The sequence below is a fragment of the Phodopus roborovskii genome, unplaced genomic scaffold (assembly GCF_943737965.1).
Source record: "Phodopus roborovskii unplaced genomic scaffold, PHOROB, whole genome shotgun sequence".
Classification (NCBI taxonomy): domain Eukaryota; kingdom Metazoa; phylum Chordata; class Mammalia; order Rodentia; family Cricetidae; genus Phodopus; species Phodopus roborovskii.
This window is the reverse complement of record NW_026126135.1, coordinates 62,211-85,388: the sequence shown is the minus strand read 5'-3', so window position 1 is coordinate 85,388 and position 23,178 is coordinate 62,211. Positions and strand designations below refer to the sequence as shown.

The window sequence follows — 23,178 nt, the reverse complement described above, 5'->3', positions numbered from 1 at the left end:
CTTCCCTGATCAACTGTGTATAATAAATACACTGAGTTTTGGGTTTTCTTTTTTTCTTTGTTTGTTTTTTGGGGGATGGAGTGGGGTGGATGCACCTGCAGCTTCTACATTAAAGAGCCTAGTTCACTTAATCCAGGATTTTCTATGAGTCTCTGTGTTTGTCATTTCTTCATCCCTTGCCACCCCTAGTAAGGGTTCCAGAACCGTAGCCATGCAAGAGTACAGAAACAAAACAAAAACCCAATCATACTTGTCACATACTTGGTCTTCTAATAAATGCCACATGCCACTTTCATTTTCTTTAAATCCAGCATTCTCTGCAATGAAAACTGAATCCCTACTTTAAAGATGGATCTCTATTATTGTGACCATTCAGGTTAAAGTAGACAGGAATGTTGATGACACAGCATTGGAATTTCAAACGTACTCAATGTGTTATGTTACAAAGACAGTGGCTTCAGATGGCCCCACATCTGACCCCCATCTGGCCTAAAGGAGTTCCTCTGCTAAAATTAATTTCCCTTGGAGATTCAACTAGATGATCTCTAGAGTCTCTTCAAGATTCAACATCCATAGCCAAAGACTGTGCATCTGCAGCAAGGGCTCTTCATGGATGGGTACACAGGATGATCTGATAGCCACATGAGGTAACTGTGTCACTCAACCACTTGCTTACCTCTCCCACAACCTCTATGATGTCCCCGACTTTCAGCTCAAGCTCATCGTCATTCTGGGGCAGGTAGCTGAATGCCACCTGGCATCTGCGTCTCCGTCGCTCTCCTGGATGGGAAAAGCAAAAAGATTTAGATCTGGTTCTTCTCCCACATCCCACACTAAGGTTTTAGAGAAAGGCTTCCTAGGCATGCAGGCAATGTAAGCCGATTCATGTCAAATACTCTTCGTGAGGCGTGGCTAGAGGCACAGCAGCCCTGGTCTCTTAGAGAGGCATTAGAAAGCAGAGCGATGCTTCTTGGTGTTTTGAAAGCTGCTGGCTCAGAAACCCATGGACATGAGAAACTGATCCATTGGTGCAGAAGGCAAAAACCCCACCCCGGAGCACTGGAGCACAGTGTTGCCTTAGACATACTTCCATAGATGATGGCACTTTCTGTTTTTTGCTGATGATTTGTAATGAAAGCTGATATGATGTGCCAAAGAAACAAGAATGGTCTACTTCTGATGCTAGCAAGGCAAAGAGCATTTCCCCCAAGTGTGCTAAGTAAATGAGCAAGTGTCCTGGCCTTTTTCTTATTAATGTCACCCTTTCAACACACTGGACCTCAGGCCTGATAACCCAAAACCAATTTGATTTCTGCTATTCTTGGTACCATTTCAAAAGTCCCACAGGGTTCAACATAGCCATTTGTCTCCCAGGGGATGCATTATGAAGCTCCTTGGCTACTTCCACAGAACCCACCCAGGCAAGTCAAGGTTAAAAATCAGGGCCATATTTCATTTAGAGGAAACTCAGGGTTACGCCATGTCATTTACACAATGGATCACACTAGGGAGCCTCTGACTTGGAGCGGTACAAATATGATGCTACTGTCTATAGAACATCCATACTGCCTATATGCATTGTGGACATTTAAAAAAAACCATGCATGTGGGATGGCATGCAGCAGTGGTGTAGAAGCCAGGGAGAGGCATATGAGGGTTAAGTAATAGGATAGGCATTGCTCAGTCACAGCTGACCACCTTACACCATTCCTTCATGCCACTATGTGGTCTTAAAAAAAATCAACAGGATCAACAACTTCAAAGAAGTGCATTTAGAAAGACCAGCATTATTTCTAGGTACTGCCTCTGGAGACACTTTTTCTTTTCTAAGCTTTTCTCTGAAAAAGGAAGTCCCTGTAGGGGTGATTACAGAGCACATTAGCCCTACCCCCCAGCATGACATCACACAAAAGGGAAGGCGTTAGAACTACATCTATGGGCTCCCTGATCAATATTTTTCAAAAGCCAGTGGCCTAGTTATCGATTTCATTTTTCTCAGTGTATACCTCCCCAAGGAAGAACAGGGTGGAACACAAAGAAGAGGGCAGAAGTTCAGAATCAATATCTTGTCTAATCACACGTTCAGCTACTACACTAATGATCTCCATCTTTTGCGCAATGTCAGAGCGACCAAATCTTAATAAGAACAAACATAGAGCTCACAGGCACATCCTAGGCTAACAATGTGTCCTGTCAGGTGACTGAGTCACACAACCTTGTAAGGAGGGCCTGGCTCTGTGTGGGCCACAGGACCCATTGCATACTGCTTCCCCAAGAACAAGGCTAGAGGACTGGTATGTCAGTGCAATGGATGCTGTCATAAAGCTGGATATGATGGAACACAACTGTAATCCCAGAGCTCAGAGGACTAAGGCAGGAAGATGCTAAGTTTCAGGCCAATGTAGGCAATTCAGTAAGATTCTATTCAAAAAAAAAAAAGCTACCACCACTGCTCTATAGCTTCCAACAATACAGAAGAAAAATCAAGTTTTAGACATTGTAAAACATACACAGTTTCATTCTAGCAAAGAAAGTCTGAGAGCCAAGGCAATCATGGACTTCTTCTCCTGCCCCCTGCATACCTACATACCTTAGGAGGAAATCGTATGGATTTATAAATTTTCATTTTCTATTTTTTCTTACATTTTATTTCTTTGCAGGGGATGGAAGAACTATACATGCATCACAGTGTGCACATGGAAGTCAGAAAATAGCCTGTGGAGGTGAGTTCTCTCCTTCCACCATGTAGATAGATCCTGGGCACTGAACTTAAGTCATCAGCTTAGCGGCAGGTACATTACTAGCCCCTCCCCATTATCTAATTTTTATGATGAAATGAACTCTGAAAATGCAATTCTTAAGCATGAAATGAAATAACAAAAGTCTGAAAACTGATATAACCCCAGAAAGCACCAAGGTGACTTAACACCAAAAGCCCCAAAGGGTTCCAGCTGAAGCCATAAACTTTAGACAGGATTGTTAAGGAAGGGGGAGAGTAGATTTTATGTAAAATCAGTTAGTGAAGTGAAATACTACGGGCAGCAAGGCTTAAGCAGGGTGGGGCATAGGAGTACTGGGGAACTTAGGGGGTGAGGGGAAAGGCTAGCCCAAATGAAGAAGGGTTTACAGGTCATATGGAACCTTACTACTCATAACCTGACTTTAAAAAATGAGTGGAAAGATAGTGAAACTATGTGTAATGAGAGGAAAGGGGGGATACTGTGGAGTAAAGAGTTACCCAGGGATGAAAAGGGGGAACAGGAGAAAGGTGGGTAGTTAAATCAAAACTAAGAATCTATGGAAAAGCCTTATGTAAACTCACTAGCTAATGAACAAGTTTCAAAATGCATTTTTGTTGTAATTTTGTCCTGCATGGATAGATGATATCGCTCTCAGAAGACATAGATTATCAAATGAAAATCATAGTACAAGACATGGGATACCTCTTTATAGGTTATCAGTCAGGGAAGCCCCAGAGATCCCCAAAACAATACAGACTAGTGTCATTGCCCTTAATTATCCTTCATAACTACATGGTTCGAACCTTATTGCTGAAGGCACCCCATACTGGCTGCAGAACATAAAAAAGTCAATATCACCAATGAGAAAACTTTCAGTTGACTAGCTTTCATAGTGCTAGAAGGTGTTATGGAAGCATCAATGTTCCTACCCAGTGCTGGACTCTGCATTTTGTGATGCTGACCTACCAAGTGAGACTTGTCTGTCCACTGGCACAATAGTAGCATGGCTGTTATGAGGTAGCATAACAAAACCACTGCTTTGTGACTGTATTTACTGTATTTAAGGTCTGCTCCACAGGAGGAACTTCATACCCAGAATTATAGTCCTGGTCAAATATCCATGACTGGGGGAGGAGGATCATAGGCTCTGGAGTAAAACTTGTTATTGTTACTCTTATGCTCATGCTATTAAACATCTTTCTAAATAATTGTGTTTAAATTCATAGATCTCAGCTGCACTAAGCACTGGTCAGCTTAGGGTCTTTTTGCCATGGATAACAGTCACAGGATGTTTAACTGGTCAAAGTGCTGACAATATGAGACTGAGTGTTCAGCCCCTGGGATACCTACATTAATCCCACTCCCACAAAGGCTCAGAGAATATTATGGAAGAAGCACAGCGAATGTAAGAGCAAGAGGATGGGGAGGAGTGATGTGAAATGTGGTCTTTACATGGCATCATTACATGGCTACTGTGAGTACCTGAATAAGACCTACACAAGATCAAGCCATCCAGAATTCCACCATAGATGATCTTAAGGCACCTCCACTTAGAAGCTACTATTAATGAATAGTTGATAGGGGAGGGAGAATCATTCTCTTTTGTGGCTATGGCTATGGGTAGGTTTCCCATTATCCAGTGGAATGGCTCCACAAACATGCACATATGAGTAGCACTAACTGAACTTAGTGGATTATCAAAAATGCAAAGACATGAAATTGGGAGAGGTGTTGGTTGTGACATAAGAGAGTTAGGAGGAAATAGGAGGGTAGATATGATTAGATCTCATTAGATTCTCAAAACATTAAATTTATATGTAAATAAGTCCCAGTAATTAATAATACTTGCCACTCTTGCAGAAGACTTGGGTTCAGTTCACAGCACCCACATAGAGTGGCTCATGATCCCCTGTAAAGTAAAGTCTAGAAGACCCAAAATCTTCTGACTTCTCAAACACCTGCATGCACCCATGGTGCACATACATACACCTGGGCACACATGTATACATAAACCACATGAATAAAGATTTTTTAAAATGTAAAAGGTAGCACCTAACCCAACACTGTACAAATGGCAAAGGCTATGGTGATATATTTTTAGAGAAAAGACTATTCAACAGATTTAGAACCTGGAACAGAATCATCTGATTTCACCTCAACCAAATCTATGCATTCGAGACTTTAAAAGGTTTGCATGGTACCAAAACAATGATGAATTCACTAATTTATATCTGTAAGGACAGTCTAAATTTCTTAAATGGTTCTGAGGAAATTCCTTAACTGATGCCATAAAATCCATAATGCACACTGTCAACATACCAAGAAAAGCCCTAGAGGGCACAAAGAAAGGGTTCAGAGGCAGATGACACTAAAGGTCACTTGGCTTGAACCCATGCAGAAAGTCTTTTTTCCCTACATGAAGCTAGCTCATGCCCATCTCTTTGTTTTTGTTTCTTTGTTTGAACCAGGGTCTCACTAGGTAGTCTAGACTAGCCTCAAACCCATGACACTCCTGTCTTTGCCTCCCAAGTGCTGGGATTACAGGCAAGGGCCATCACACCTCCTGATATCCATATCTCTGTATCTCAACCACATGAGTTATAAATAAAAGAGCTGGGATGAGCAACTATTTTGAAAATGAGGACACCAAAGATAATTGATTTATGCAGGATCACTAAGCTAGTAAATGGCAGTAAACCCTTGGCCTGTGTTCAGAGGTCTCTCTCCAGTCAAAGATGAACTGAATCAATTCACTAGTCCCAAATTCTCTGCAATCTGTGTCAGCTGCTTTCTGTACACTTTGGCATCATCCTGACTCTTCACTCTGGCTTTCATTAGAAAGCTCCTAAACTGTAGGCCTCTTGTTTTTCTGGGCCTCAGCTCTGTATGTCAATGACCTGGATGTGAGTGATGGCTTCAAAACCTAGTTTGGGTGGAAGGAAGAACACAAACTTGGGAGAAATTTTATTTCAACTGCATTCTGTTTTCATAACATACAAAGTTTCAAGGTGTCACATCATTTTTTTCTTGTCCTACTATGTCACCGGCATTCACTAGTGAATCACAACCTCCCTTGAAAAAGTAGTGTAATCATGTCACTTCCTTCTGAGCTGTTTTTGTTTTATTGACAATTGGAAATAAACATGACTTTCCCATATCTGGGACTTGGAATCTCTCATTTTCAGCTACCATCTTCCTGCTCAGACCAACTTGTGACACACATAATAAGCAGTATACATCTACATTAGAAAGAGTATAAAGTGGATCATAAGTGTTTTTCATTATTCATGGCAATACCACTGCCACTGCTTATGTCACTTATGTTCTTCCAAGGCAAGGCCACTTTAACTTCTCATGCATAACTGAAAGAAGGAATCGACATAGTGCACATGCAAATATGTATGCATACATGGCTTACCAAAAAAGTAGAAATAAAGGGAACTTCACATGCATAATTGCTACATTTATACCTAATAGCCTTATAGCATGTTGGCCCTAAAATATACATGCATGAATATGTATTCATATGCAAGAACATGTGCATAGACTTACAGGAAGGCAGGGACAACCATAACTCTCTCACTAGAGCTAACAGCTATATTTCATTCGTAAAAGAACTGGATTAATAAAATAATACCAAATGACATCTATTGAGCACTCATACTCAAACCTTAAGCCTACTGAGTACTTTACCTGTAGTGTGCCAGATTGACCTTTAGGTAGAATGCTGGCTCTCTTTTTATGTACAATGAATTTGGGGAAGACATAGCAATCAATTATTTCACCAGCAATTTTATAATAGAGGCTTAGTATTTCAAACCTGTTGACATAATTCTAGAGATGCTACTGCCCATCCATCTGGCCATTCCTAAAATAAATCTCACCTCTGCCTTGAGACTTCAGAAGGCACCATGTGAAGGGGTCAGAGCAATGGCCCAGTGGGGAAAAGTGTTTTGATCCGCAGAATCTGAGGAGAACCTGACTCCACAAAGCTGAATATTCTCTCTCTCTCTCTCTCTCTCTCTCTCTCTCTCTCTCTCTCTCTCTCTCTCACACACACACACACACACACACACACCAAAATAATAATAATAGTAATAATAATAATATTTTGAAAGATGAGCTAGCATAGTATATGGCCCAGGAAGTGAAAAGATCAGATCTAAATAATAAATGTTTCTAGCAGCTACAGGGAACTAGGGCCTACAGGACCCCATCTTAAATGAAATTCACTAGTAATGTGGGGGGGGATACACTGTAGTATATTCCCCTCCTCTAAAAATGAAATGGCTGAAATTGAAAATCACACATAATTCCAGTCTCAAAACAAGACAGTCTTGTGGCATGTGAAAACTTCACTAAGTCAAATCTGTTCTGTGACCACAAAAACATAACAAATAACACCATGAACAGAAAGTCTTTGGGTCAACTGACAATTCCCAACACTCATACAATCAACTTTTTAACATTCCACATCTTTCCCAACAGGAAAAAAAAAACTATGAGGGTTCAAATTATTTGATATTTGGATATTAAGGATGGATTTCTGTTGGTAGTGTGCTTGCTTAGTATGCAAAACAGCCCCAGGCTTAACCCCAACACCCCACAAATTAGGTGATTAGGTGTGGTGACACACTGACACATGCCTGTAATGAGAGAGAGAGAAAGAGAGAGAGAGACTTGGTAACCAAATTACAAAAGAGAAAGTACTGTTAAAATCAAAAAGGAAAATTAGAAGCCCCTAATTTCTTGTTTCCAGGGTTACTTCTGGCATTTTCCTTGAATCTTTTAGGAACTACCTGTACCAGAATCTTCAAGTTCATGTTAGGCCTTATTGAATATGATTTCTGTGGTGGGGCCAGGGACCTGCTGTCTCTCCATGTGGTATGCTCACAAAAAATCTAAACCTGAGGCAATGACTCGGCACCACAAATTTTAGGCAATAGAAAAACACCGTACAGAAGCAGGTTATCACTCTCAGAGGATGTGAAGCCATTGATTCTCAGTCTTGGCTACACACTGACATCACCTTGAGACTTTTCAGGAAACTATTGATGCCTTCCTAAATGGCAGTCCCTGAGGAACTAGATCTCCACAAAAACATTTTCTTCCAGTGCTGGTGAAAAGAAAATAACAGATGAGACTAAGATGGTTGTGTCAAAATTTATGAAAGGCCACAAGAATCAGCTTTACAGGCCTTCCAGTACCCTGGTACCCATGGGACCAGGATGTCATGTACTGAGGGGTGTGTTACAATTTGTCAGATATGTTCAACAGGTGACAAGCTAGGCAGGCAGGCAGATAAGAGTAAAGAGTTGTGGTGTGAAAAGCACAAGTTCTTGCTGTAGCAAAAGAATATTGACTAATAACATAAAGCAATGTAGACATATATGATCTTAAGTTTGTAGATATCATAGTAACCAATGATTATGGCAAGAATCAATGTCTCCTGAAACCACTGGGTAATGCTTACTGAGGACTAGAATGTTTACAGAATCTCCAGGTTATCTCCTTCAAATTACCATAGATTACAAAAGGGAAATGGTCCTCTTAGAATGGAGAAAACTGGCAGACACAGCCTTACCCAAGTGATCAAAATTAGCACCACCAATCGAGAAGCAAACTGACATATACCATGTGCCTCCTGATCAGCTACAGGTACAGAATACTGTGTACAAAGACTGGGCTGGCTTCAATCTAGCCATCAGGAAACCAAAGTGAGGGACAGCTCACAAATCTGACCTTTTTTCTTTTATTGAAATCTGTGTCACAAAATATTTCTTAAGGGTAGGGAACTACTCCACTCTCAAAAACAAAACAAAACAAACAATCGGATACCCCACAAACAGGATTCTTGTGTGTGCAAAGATGTGTGTCTGTGTCTATATGTATTTCTTGTGCGTTTTCTTTGGCCCTTTTCCTTGTTTGGAGTTTTGTCATATTCCAATTTGTTTGTTTTATTTTATTATTATCCCTTAGATACCTGTTTGTTTCTTCACAAGAAACAGAAAGGAAGTGGGAAAGAGAGAATATATTGTATGAAAATAAATTTCTTTTCAAAAATGAAAGAAAAAAAGTGAGACAAAAGAGTGGATTGATGGGGGATATCTTTCTGAATGTTGTGAATATATGTTTCTCTTATTGGCTGTTTAGACCAATGGACAGGCAGGACATAGCCAGATAGGAAGTATAGGTGGGGCTACCAGACAAGGAGAATTCTGGGAATAGAAATGCAGAGAGTGGTTCATGAGTGAGACACCATGTAGTTGTCAGGGAAGAAAGAGGCCTGAGGCCTGGGCATCACCAGTAAGCCAAGACCATATGGAGATACACAGATTAATAGGTTAATAATTAAGAGAAAGCTAGCCAATTAGAAGCCTGAGCCATAAGCCCAACAGTTTATAATTAATATAAGCCTTTGCATATTTATTAGGGAGTAAACAGCTTCAGGACAGGGCAGGACAGGAACTTCTGTCAACAGTGAATACCCCATGAATATATATAAACATTATTTGTAATTATTGTGAGACTTTTGTAAGCATTATCACATGGGGAGACAGCAGGTTCCTGGCCATACCACAGAATTTATTGGGAATACTTGTAAAATTGAGTATATTGATATGGTTACTTTCCCTGAACATGTTAATTCTCTGACATTTATACCATACAATGCCTTTCATTTTCAGAAATATATTCTGAAGTGTTTATGGACCTGATGTTTGTAACTTACTCTGAACTTATTTAAGAAAAAGCAAAACAGGGGTGACAATTGGAGAATCTATGTGAGTATTGTTAAATTCTCTGAAATTTGAAATTTGTATGAACATATTTTTGAGGAAAAAAGAGAAATATACTTGGGGCACACCTCAAGCAATTCAGATGCCAATGGTCTAAAATGCAGTCTGGGCATCTGAATTTTTATAAGCTCGCTGGGTGACTCTAACATGCAGCCAATGTGGACAGATATCTAGACTGATGTATTGTTCAAAGAACATCAAGATTACCATGTTACTGCAGTGCCCATTTCAGTATCTTTTCCAGCAAGGATAAAAAGCCATATGACTAAATACCCAACAGTATTATCCTAACATATAACCCAGGCAAATTATGTCATGGTGTGATTGTATTTCACAGGACTTTGGTAAAGTTGTACTGAGTAGTTCTGAGCTTTGGACATGTACTCTTGGGAAAAAGAGGATGAAGAAAACAATTTATCTGGCAGGGTACATTAGTAGATACAACCAGGGGGTGCAAAAACTCCAAAAGTTAATGAACAGCACATCAGCTTCTTAAAGAAGCTGTCCTTGATTTTGGGAGCTTCCATTTATGTAAGAAGGCAGACTTCTTTTCACAGGATCACAGGATGTGGAGACTAGCACATGCCACTTTGGACATTGAGTGAATTCTGGATGAAAGGGTGGACTCTGTACCATGCCCTCTACTAGACATATTGCCACTTAACAGACTGTTTCAATGCGGTATATCTCAGAGGAAGGGCACTTCAGAGGGCAATCAGACTCCAGAACAAAAGGGGCCACCTAAGTCTTTCTTTGAAAAGCCCTGGAAATATGTTGCAATGGAAATATGCAGTGTGTAATCTAATCAGCACTGCCAGCACTATGTAGTCCCAAGAAATGAGCCTGCTTTGTTCCCAGAGGGATATACAGTCAACAGAAGAAAACAGGAAATCCATTTGTTTGGTACTTCAAAGGCGAGGGCTGAGAGGAAAGCAGTGAAAGCTATTCTAGTCCTCACTTTGTCCCAAAAGGAAAATGTAGACACAGCAGGGATTCATCTCTGAGGGCCTCTGAGCCATGGAAGTGATAAGGGAGGCAGACAGTGCCAAGCATTACATAAGGAAAATCAACTTCACCTTGCTGGATATGAAGGAAATGAACATCTAACATTGTCCATGTAAAAGGAACTATGTTCACTCTCAAGACATAAGTGCCTTCCCTCAATTCCTTAGACCAAACTTCTGAGGCTCAGGGTGCTGATCACTCCTTTGGGGGCAAGCAGTAAAAGACTATTTAACTTGTCTAAGGCATATGAGTTAGGTATCATTCCAATATACTGCCAAGAAGGAAGTTAAGACAGAATCTCTGTGGGGCACTCTATGTAAAGAATAAGGACTTCATTTTTTTTAAATTTTTATATAAATAAGATTTTTTCATTTATTTACATGCTGACAGTTTGCCCTCCCTCCTCTCCTCCCAACCTCCACTTCCCATCTTTCCCGCTCCCCTTCCACTCCTCCTCCTTCTACATTCAGAAAGGGGCAGGTCTCCCATAGGCTTGAGAAAAGTATGACACATCAATTTGAGGCAGGACTAAGCTCCTCTCCTTGCTCAAGGATGTGCAAGGTTAGGCAGCACGGGGAACAGGTTCCCCCAAATCAGCTAAGCTCCAGGGACAGGTCCTGATAATATCACTGCTAGGAGCCTTACAAACAGGCCAACCTACACACAACTGTCACCCCCATGCAGAGGTCCTAGGTTGGTCCCATGCAGGGTCCCTAACTGTTGATCCAGAGTTCATGAGCTCCCAAGAGCTCAGGTCAGTTGTCTCTGTTTGTTCCTTGTCATAACCTCCCTGGCTTGTACAATCCCTCCTCCCTTTCTGAAGAAAGACCCCAGGAGCTCAGCCCAGTGCTTGGCTGTGGATCTTGACATCTGCTTCAACCAATTACTAGATAGAGTATCTCTGATGATAATTAATGCAGTCACCAATCTGATTGCAGTAGAAGGCCAGTTCAGGCACCCTCTCCACTATTGCTAGGACTCAAACCTGGCACCAGGGAAAACTCCAGAAATCCACAAGGAGAACTCCAGCTAGGACTTCATTTTATGGACAATGAGAATTAAGAGAAAAATCTCTGCACATTGAAGCATGGAGTAAAGGGTGATAAGGAAAGAAAGTTAGTGTCAGAGGTATGGGGAATGGCTTGAGAGAGAAGACCCTGAATCAGGTACATGCTCCAAGAGGAGTGACAGGTAGATATAAAGCCTCAAACACACAATAGAAGGAATAATATACCAGGTAAGAAAGGCATTTGTGAATGCAGATATACACAGTACTATCATGAGTTGATGAAATCTGCTGTCACCTTTGGAGCCAGTGACCCTCTCTTGTTTGTCCTTGATCCCCAGCATATAGACCACAGTGTGTCTGGCAAATGAACAGATTAACTAACTAATGAATACTTATGCTTATGGGGCATGGTTTTGTGAATACAAATTCAGACAGTCCAAGAGGCACTAGAAGGACAGAAATGGTTAAGGAAAGGAGAGATAATGCTTCTTCCTGGAAACCTAATAAATGTCTGCTTAAAACACAATGGCATAAGCTGGACATAGTGGCATAGGCCTATAACAGTTTGAAGGCAGATACAGGACTGCTGCAAGCTCAAGGTCAGCTTGGGCTACACAGTCATTTCCAAGCCAATCAAGCCTACTTCATGAGACCCTCCCTTTAAAAAAAAAAGAAACAAGAAAGTAGCATCTTGAATTGTTGACACTATGGGGATGGAAACAGGACCGACACTGTAGTGTTGCCATTGTGTAAAATGTTCCTCATTCTCTACCAGAATACAACACAAAATGTATATGAACTTATATAATAATCTGTACCTGTTTCCTCTTATAAATTTACAGTCCACTTACAATTATCATACTAAAGAGTAGAAGAGAGATTTCTATGAACAAAAGAAAAAATCATGCATTGGTCCTCCAAAAAACAGAAAGCCTGTGGTCGGTAGCCAGGACATATGTGTATAAAAGTTTGGGTCAACATTGTTTCTGACAGCAGAGAGATCCACATATAAAACATTCTGAATGTTCACTAGAAGGGGAGGGTCTGAATAAATCATGGCATATTTAGTAATTAAATGCAAGATATTACATGAATAATGATGTGAAAAGGTGTTCATAACATATCAAAAGACCAAATATCATATGCATACACATTCTCTAACTGTAAGTGCCATCACATCTTACTTATGCCTGAGCACCCAGGATATAGCACAGAGCATGAACTAAGAAAATATTTACTGATAAATGAATCTATTCACCTATCAATCTGTGAAGGCCTAATACAGTCCCATGAATGAAAGAGTGCATGTAAATACACACATATTTGTGTAAGCACAGAAAATGGTATGGAAAACAATACCACCAAAGTAATAGTAATAGTTGGGAGTGGGGCATAAAGATTCATTTAAGTGATTCTGCATATCAGTTTAATTTTACAAAGAACATATAATATGCTGAAATATGTTTCATTTCAAACAACATCAGTTATCAGCTAAAATAATTACCTTGTTCTATGAAGCTCATCTTCATAGATGCTTAGCTTGCTTACATTCCATTAATGGCAAGTTCCTATTTCACAAGTAAATAAGTACTAATTGAATCAGACAAAAAGATGCATTTATTTCACAGGCTGAATGATGAGGGTGTTCTGACCACCCTATGGCAAGAAGCCTATTAAGACAGCAGGAGATGTGATCTCAAAGAGCTCCACACCTATAGCTCATACTAGTAAGCATTCCAAGCAGACTGTTGTTAGTGTCCTAAGAAGACCACAAGATCTCATCAGAACCAATCCAAGATTGCTTTCCCTGGCCTGATTCCTCCCCTCCTAATTAGCCAGGCCATCCCTGTATAGGACAGTGGGATCCCTAACACTCAAACTCTTCTAATAACAGAGATGTGGGGAGGGGAGAGGAGAGGGAGGAGAAAGAAAGATAAAAGTGAAGTTGGGGGAAGTGGGAGTGCAGGAGAAAAGAGGGAAGACAAAGGAGGGAAGAGAGGGAGGTGGGGCAGAGAGAAGGGGAGAGGGAACAAGGAAGTTAACAGGTTGTGGAAGGGAGAGGAAGGAGAAAGGAGGATAGAAGAGAAGGGGGAAGAGGAGAGAAGGGAACAGAGAAGAGGGAGGGAGAGGTTGGGGAAGAAAGGGAAAGAGTAAGAAGAGGGAGACAGAGAAAGAGATCATGGTAGAGAGAGGGAGAGAGGTTTGGAGGGGGATAGGGAACAAGAAGGCTATCAAAAGGGAGAGAGGGAGGAAGAGAAGAGCAAGAGGGAAGGATAGGGAGGAGAGGTGGAGGACGAGAAAGTGGGTTGGTTTGGATAAGAATGGCCCCCATAGGCTCAATATTTTTTAATGCTTTAATCCTTGAGAAGGATTTAGGAGGTCTGGCCTTGTTTAAGAGAGTGAGTCACCAGGGGTAGGCTCTGAAGTTTCAAAAAGCCCATCCCAAGTCCAGAGTCTGACCTTCCTGTTGCCTGTGGAGCCAAATGTAGAACTCTCAACTACTTCTCCAGCAATATGTCTGCCTGTGTGCCAACATGCTGCCCATGAACGAAACCTCTGAAACTGTAAGCCAGCCCCTGTTAAATGTTTTCCTTTATAAGAACTGCCACAGTCATGGTGTCTCTTCACAGCAACAGAACACTGGCTAACACAGAAGAGGAAGAAAAGAGAGGAAGAGAGAGAGCACTTGAACACAACCTGAGGGTATTTTTCTGGGTTTCCCTAACTCCCTAACCACTGTTTTTCTAACAGTTTCCTTATTCCATTGTACTTTCCTTATTTGAGAGCATCAGTTCATCTGTACCCTTTAAATGTGATACCTCTTGGCTTTTTTTTTTTTTTTTTTTTGCTCACCTGTTTCAATAAATTTGACTCATTTCCCAGCTCCCACATATGTCTTATTATGACTATGATGATGCTACTTCTTCACAAATACCCACTCATAAATCAGTATGTGGGCCTATGTGCTATGGATCTAGAAAAAGAGGAAGAATGAAACTCCAGGATCTAGTCCCGCTGTGGCCCCTAAAATTACAGATTGGGATGCCCTGTTTACAAAAAACACTGGAAATAGTCTTAAAGCTGGCCGATTAGGGGTTTGGATATAAAATTTAGTTGGTACAGTGCATGAAGCCCTTGGTTGAGTCCTTATTACCACATAATCCTAGCACTCAGAAATTAGAAGCAAGCTGATGAGGAATTTGAGGTCTTCTTTCACTACATATCAAATTCAATACTAGCCTGAGCTCCATGAGACCCATATGCATGCCCTAAAATCATAGTTGGCTGATTAACATGATAATCTGAGTTTCTACTGCCAGAAGACTATAGAAAGGAACAATGAACTTGAGCTGATTTTACATATGTGTATTTTGGTGTTAATTTTTGATCTTTCTTGGTTTTTTGTTTGTTTAATTAATTTTTAATACTTATTTCTTTTTGAGACAGAGTTTGATAAAGCTATGCCACTAAAGGTAATCTTGAACTCCTGACCCTTCTGGCTCTCCCTTCCAGAACTACAGATTACACCATGCTATGCTCTTTCTATTATTTACCTAGGAGACACATCTATTGTAATTTTGGTGTCATGTATAACATGGGCGTGATGAGCAGAGGCCTACTTTACAGGAGGGCTTACTTTCACTTGACTTCATCCTTTGAACATTTGGTTTTACATTCATAAATCTAGTAGAAGCCAGCTTTGTGAAATTACCTATACCAGCTCCATCAATTTTCTTTTTCGGCAGCCTTTCTTTCCTGTCAGAGTGACATAAAGGAATCATACTGAGAAAATGTAATCAGTGAGTTCTCTAAGAATACCACTTCTGTGGTTTTCCTCACACTAGTCTCAGGCCTTGCTTTTACACTTTCAGTGGACCCCACCCCAGGGGCTTCTTTGCCAATGCTTCCTCAGTGTAGGCAGCTAATCTCTGGGAGAAGGATTCTGGATTTTTTTTTTTTTTTTTTTTTTTTTTTTTTTGCTGAAGAGAAAATCCAATATATTAAAGCACTTTGCTCTTCTCTGCTTTAGCAAGGCTGATTTTGGCAAAATGCCCAACAGAACTCAACATATTTATAGAGTTCTGTTTGATCTACTTTTAAATGCTCCATGCAGAGTCATTCAAACAAAATGAGAATACAGAATCTTGAAGGAAAATTTGAGGAAAGATCTCTAGTTATAAAAGTTATTTGTTGGGTATTAACAAGTCCTCCCCCTTCTCCCTAATACTCTGTCCTCCAACATTTGTAAGGTGTTTTCGATCTTTGATACTGACAAATGGGTATCTCAGACACTAAACATTTATGGTTAGTAGGGAAAGGAGGGAATAAAATCAGAGATTGGGTAGAGGAAAAGAGAGAAAAGAGTAAGAGGAAATGGGGGAGAGAATGAGAGAAAAAAAACAGGCAGGGGAAAGCCAGGCATTGGTGGCACTCATGAGGCAGAGGAAGGTGGATCTCTCTTAATTTGAGGCCAGCCTGGTCTACAGAGTGAGGTCCAGGACAGCCAGAAGCCCTGTCTAGAAAAAAAAAAAAAAAAAAGGAAGGAGGAAGGAGGGAGGCACAGAGGCACAGCGGAGGCAGATGAGGCAACAGAGAATATAAACATTTTAGGAACTGTGAAAAACAATCCCAGAGACCCTCATTTGGAATCCATCCCTCTTGCCCAGTCTTAGAGAAGCTGAGAGGAAAACAATCCAATCTAGAGTTTCCCGGTTTTTTAAAACACCTACAAATGGCTACCATCTCTTGGAGGAAAGAAAGATCTCTGTCATGGTTAGTTAAATATTTTTTAAAACTAATTTATTTTTTAGAAAATAAAAAATAAATTAAAAAGTTTAAAGACTGACTCATTTTTAATATCAATTCCCTTCTTGCACCATCAGAACACAGAGGTGGGATCCAGAGGGGGCGGGAGAACTTAGGTACTGATGAATTTTCTCTGGGATCTAAGAGGACCTCATAAACAGAGGTCCTTAACTGAGGTCTTTGAACAGGAAGAGGAAGTCTGTGGACAATGAGATGGCTTAGTGGGTAAAGGTGCTTACCACCAAGCCCAGGGACCTGAGTTCCAACCCCCAGAAAGTACATGATGAAGAGAACCGAACCATTCTAGTTAAACTCTGACCTAGTCTACACATACATAATGGCACACACACCACCAGAACATATACCAATAAATGTAACAAAAATTTTTAGAAATGATTTGGGAGGATCTAAATTTGGATAGGGGCTGAGAATGTAGCTCAGTGGTGGGGCACTTTCATAGCACACACGCGACATATGAATAAACTGAGATGGGAAAAACGCTACTATCCTCTCTAGCTAAAATGTGCCTTTATGCTCCCTATGAACAAAGGCAACACACTACATGGATATTGACAGTGAACGTTTATTTCCTATTCCACAGATATTTTCAGGTCATACCTGTAGTTATCTTACAATGTCATGTACCTCTGCTTCGTGTACACTCATGATCACTTCTCAGCACACTGGGATCTCACTGTTTAGCACATCAACAAAAAACACTCATTATATATGTTTCTACAAGATTTGGATAACTATTTTGGTATGATTGGTTTTCTTTGTAATCTTACAGATTCTAGTCATTTGTAAACATCACCCTATGAGAGGGTCTACAGGTTTCACTAGTTAAGAATCTGAAATTTGTGCCTTCAAAATTGTACTTTCCAAGGAAATCCAAAGGAAGAATTTTTATATCAAATAAAATGATAAACATAACAGTTGAAGTCTGTTCACTGGAATGTCTCATAGACCAGGAAGATGCACATCAAACCAAAAACCCACATCAGGTGACCTCACAAATTGGGATCTAAAATAGCCTTGTGGGCATGGTGTTCATCATGCCACTTGCCAAGTGTCCTCAGGTCAGTGGTTAGTGAGGGCCCACTCTGACATATGGCAATTTGTTTAAGGTGAGCCCCATCCCCAGGCTCCCTTCTTCTAAGGAGGTCAGCACAGGTTAACACCTGTCACTGCCTCACCACTGCCCCCATGCAACCTAGCCCAACCCTTCACTCCCTTTTCTATCTACTGAAATTCTAGAAAGCATTATATACTTGCCACTTCCTCAGGGATGAAGAGATCATCAGGGTTTTTGTGTACCTATAGGGCTTCACAAACACACACACACCCATGACTTTGGCCCTGTTCAGCAGTATTGTCATTCTCTAATTGGGAATCTCAGATGCCTGTCAGGTAGTATGGATGTACATTATCCACAAAGGGCCTCAATTTACAGCAGGATTTGCTGGAAGAACTATCTGACTATGTCTGAGCCCCATTTCTACGGTATTACTAGAGGATGAAGAGGATGAAGGACATTAATGTTAATAAGTTCAGCAGAGACCAAAGGCATCTGCTTAGTTCTTTCAAGAAAAAAAAATCTAAAACTGTAATTCCACTTTTAAGAAGTTATACTCACCAGGTGAACATAACAAACAAACAAGTTTTAAAAGCTGCTTGAATAAAAGGGGAATAAAGAGCACAGAATTTAATTAGCAAAAGCAAAACCTATTGCGTTAGGATAGGATTTAGAATTACCCCACTTCAGCTCAGTGAAACCCTGTCTCAAAAATAAAAAAAAAAGTTAGACTCTGAGTAACTCATTGAGAATAATGTCTTCGTTTGCTTTCTGTTATGGTGATAAAATAGTGACCAAAAGTAATTTGGGGAGAAAAGGGTTTTATTACATCTTACCAGTTACAGTCAAGGAAAGTAAAGACAGGAACCTGGAGGCAGGAACTGAGGTAGAAGCCTTGGAGGAACAAAGCTTACTAGCTTACTCATCCTGCTTTCTAATGCACCCCAGGACACAGGAGTGGCACCCCCTAAGTGGACCTTCCTATACCAATCACTAATCAAACAAATGCCCTACATTTGTTTGTGGGTCAATCTGATAGCTGCAATTCCTCAATTGAGGTTCCCTCTTTCCAAGTGACTATAGTTTGTACCTAGCTGACAAAATAAACAAACAAACAAAAAACAACAAAACAAAACTAACCACCACAAATATAGAAATATATGAGCAAAATGTCTGCTGTTAAATTATTCAGAACAGTGAAAAAGCAGAAACATCCTATATGTTTCTCCTATTAGGGGGTCAAGTCGTTAAATCATAGGTATACTACAGAGACCACTAAAGAAATGGTATAAATCTAAGTGAACTGATACAAAAATATTTCTCAGATTCTATCTAATCTAATAAAAAAGATTATAGTATCGAATGAACAGTATGATCCCATCTGTGTTTTCAAAACAAGCAAAAACCCACTAATGTCATGGGTGGTGGCACACAAGAGGATGAAGCAGGAGAATCACACAGAGCGAGACCCTGCTCTTAAACAAAGCAGAAAGACATCAATATGTGTGTCTTACAGTGTGCTGGACTGGTACTCTCATGCAATTAACATTTTTCTTGACTGAAAACCCAAGCTTTTTAGAGCTTATATCAATGTAACTGTGCCAAGACAAATAGTAGCTGATAGAGACATCAGAGAATCAGATGTTTCCCAGGAAATATGACTGGGGAAGGGACTGCAAATCACCCTTTATAGTGGGTCTACCTAAGAACATTTAGGGTGAGTCTAAAAGAAAAGGTAGAACTCCACCAGGCCATGGTGATGATGCACACGCCTTTGATCCAATTACTCAGCAGGCAGAATCAGATGGATCTCTGAGTTTGACACAAGCCTGGTCTACAAAGTAAGCTCCGTGACAGTCAGGACTACACAGAAAAATCCCTGTCTAGAAAAAGAAGAGAAAAGAAAAGGAAAAAAAAAAAAGAAAGAAAAGGAAAGAAAAGAGAAAAGGGACAACTCAAAGAGAAAGCAAATAGTACTCAAGCCATTGGACTGAGCATCTGATCCTGTGCTGGTCAGAGCAACAAAACCAAGCAGAACTTGGGGCTTCCTGGAGGGGTGCAAATGGGTTTCCGCCAAAGCTTTTCTGAAGGGCTATCACAAAGAACAGGGAGGGTTTCTAAGCAACTGACTATGAAAGTGAAAGAACAGGACTAGCTGTGTGAGTAAAGAGGCTTTTTGTTTGTTTGTTTGTTTTGAGTTTTTCATTGTTTTTAGGTTAACAAAGTAACATACCATCTTCACTCCTATGTGTCATTAAATTTTGTTCTCATCCCCCCCCCCCCCGACCTCTGTCTATTTTCAGGTGGTCCCATTTCTTCCACAGTCACTTGATCCCCTTTGTTGCTCTCCTATGACCCTCTTCTACCTTCTTGACCCTCTTTTCCTTGTCTTTCCTGGGCAGTGAAGGGTTCTAAGCAGAGGTTTCCCCAGCACGTTAGTAATGTACATACCATCTATTTGTTCAAAGCAAACATAGACATTCCCCTTTCTTTAAACCACTCTGATTTTCCTTATAAGTACAGGAAAGACCCAAAGGTGTGCTTCAAAAATGGTAATGCACATTCAGACTTTCATTTTTTCCAACTGATCTGTGCTTTTACCCCTCAGAAGGAGGGGATCGGGTGTCATGAAGAGTGTAAATTTAGCAACTGTACACCTAGGAAGTGTCAATCTACAAGTCTTGAGGCTAGAAAAGCAGTGAAGATTCCTTCATAGAACAGAAAAAGGAACAACATAGAAAAAACAGAAAAGGAACCAAAAAAAAGTGCAATTATCTCCACGACAATAGTAATTTTTGCCAGCACTTAAATAGTTTTTCAACAGTTAAATGTCTTTTACTTTAACAGGCCAGATTATAAAGCTGTCTATATATTACACATGAGTATAAGTCCCTTTTTGCAAGACAAAATTTTCTGGAAGGTAGGAATTGAGTTTTTCTAACAGATAGATTGGCAAATGTAGTTTTTAAAGGACTAGAGGATACTTGAGGCTTTATGAGCCACACTACATAACCCTGCTGTTACAATGTAAGCAGTTGTACACAGTATATCAACAACTGGCTGTGGCTAAGTGCCAATGGAACTTTATTTATTTTTTAAATGGGCAGATTTTCCTTTGCCAGAGTAGATCCCTTAGCCAGTTTGCTTGCCTGGTCTATAAGATGTGGTAAGGGTCCAAATTAGAGACTAAGATTTGTGTTTGTTTATTTTTATTATTTTTTAATAGGAAAAACAAGAAGCATTGCTAAGGTTGAATCATCAGCTTAGAAGTGACATCCTTCCCAAACATCTATCTTCACTGCTCCCCCCAAGCATGGAATGACACAGACCCAGTGTATAAAGCTCTCTTCACTATGCCCATGTTGCCCAGCACCTATTTGATTCTTAAATTCTAGATTCTTGAGAATAGGATCTTAGAGAATTTCCTTGTGGGTAAATACAGCAGCCCAGAACCTAGCCCAAAAGGGGTGTGGTGGTCAACCTTCACTGTCAATTTGACAGGCCTCTCAATGAAAACACATCTATGGGTGTGTCTGTGACAGTGTTCGTGGAGAAGTCTACTTGAGGAGGGAAAGAATACCCATTCCTCATGTGAGCACTACCATCTCATGGACTAGGGTCCCCAACCAAGACAAAAGGAGGAAGCACATAGATAACCAGTGCTGAGGTTAAAGGGGTGTTCCCCTGGGCCCAGCTTCTGCTTTCTTATTTTATTAGTTCTTTGAGAATTTCATTCCACATATTTTGATACTATTCACTCCCCTTAACTACTCCCAGAGCCTCCTCCTCTTCTCTACCCACATAACTTTGTAGCCTCTTTTTTCTTTTAACCCCATTAAGTATAATTTATACTGCCCATATACTTTTTTAAGGTTATAATTATACCATATCTCCCTTTCCTCCATTCATACCATCCTGTATACTCCTTCTTACTCTCTTTCACATTCATGCTGTCTGTTTTCATCAACTGTTATTACATGCATATATGTATATATGCATATATTCCTAAATATAATCTGCTCAGTTTGTACGTTAGTGGTAAACATGTTTTCATGGCTGACCATTTGATTCTGGATAACTATTTGGTGTACTCATCCCTGAGGAAGACTATTTATCTCTGAGCATATCTTAGTTGCTTATAGTTCTTAATGTGGGACTGAGGCCTTGTGATCTTTCCCCTGTCCACTTTGGCATGTCTATTATGGTCCTTGTTTAGTCATATCAGTGGGACTTTATGAGGGTAGCTTCTGACTTTACTAGAAGATACAATCTTTCAGCAAAATGCCTGATCCTCTGGCTCCCTCTTCCTCAATGTTCCCTGAGCCTTAGGTGCAGGAGCTGTTTTGTAGATGGGAATAGTGAGGCCGGCTTTTACATAAAGGATAGGGATACAAATTCAAGTCCTCATGCTTGCATGGCAAGCACTTTACCAACTGATCCATTCTCTCACCTTCTGGAAACACCAATTTTAAAGGACATAAAAGTATTAATTTCATGGAACCAGGAATGTTTGATCCTGCTGACATAGTAAGAATGCTTGTCTAGGATGCATGAAGCTTTGATCCCCTGTACCACACAAGCTGGTCATGGTGAAGCACTCCTGTAATCCCAGCACTTGGGAGATAAAAGCAAAAGAATCAGCGGAAGTTCAAGGCCATCCTTGGCTATGAACCAAGTTTGAGGCCAGTCTGGACTACTTGAGATCCCAAGTCAACAATATGTTACTACTTTTCTATTAGTAGTATATTTAGTTTAGCTAGCTAATACTAACAAAATGTTAAACATGAGAATAAAAATCTTTACTGGCACAGAATCTTCTCACTGGAGTCATCCTTAACTCCTCAAAAGACATACCCAATGCAGTTGAGGTGGAGTAATAAACATGATATTATAATCATTAGTTAACAAAGTTTCTTAGTTAGTGGTAGTGGGTAAATAGGTACTGGATATTCATGATACCATTGATTCCCTTTTACTGTGGTAAAGGATATACAAGATAAAAGTTACCATTCTGGCCATTTTGTTTATAAATTTTAGTAACAGTAAGTACATTCCCACAATTGTGTCTTCACTACCATCTGCCTATTGATCCTCCTCCCATTTTACAAAACTGAAACTCAATACTGTACATTAAACTTTAAGTTCCCATTCTGACACCAAGTCCTAGAAATCATCATTCCACCTCATACCTCCATGATTTTGACTATTCTTGGCACCTCATATAAACAGAACCATTTCATATGTGTCCTTAGGGGCTAGCTTATTCCACCTAGCATAATAACCTCAAAGTTCATCCACTCTGCAGCACATATCAGAATTCCCTTCCTTTTAAAGGCTGAATAGTATTTAACTGCATGTATCAGCCACATCTTGTTTGTCTAACTATTCATCCTTTAGTAGACACTTTTTTTTTTCACTGCGAAGACTGCTCTGAACATGTATACATGAATGCCTGCTTTGAGCTCCTTCTTGCTCCTTTCTTTTGTGTCCAGTATAACTTTAGTTTGAAACCTTAAATACGCTAAAAGAAATGTATTACTTACCAACCTATCCCCTAACAAGGTTGAGTGGCTGGATTTGCACATAGCAATTCAACCCAATTCCCCATGAATAATGTGATCCCACACCCGATGAACATGGTGATGGTATGAAAGTCTCCTGAGGCAGTCTTCTGAAGAGTGCAGAGCTGAATGCTAATCAAATGCACATTTCACTACCTGCTCACCCATGTACAATTAAGCAGAT

At 40.2% G+C, this 23,178-nt stretch overlaps 1 protein-coding gene across 1 annotated transcript in view; it reads right to left on the bottom strand.

Annotated features, from left to right (window-relative positions):
- The window catches only part of LOC127218496 (SH3 domain-containing kinase-binding protein 1), a gene marked incomplete at its 3' end in the record, with an annotated part of 106,548 nt that overhangs the window by 64,625 nt on the left and 18,745 nt on the right, over positions 1–23,178 (bottom strand). Inside the window, exon 2 of the mRNA XM_051179534.1 lies at positions 677–780. Within this exon, the coding sequence (XP_051035491.1) occupies positions 677–780 (104 nt within the window). The remainder of the gene's footprint in view (positions 1–676; positions 781–23,178) is intronic.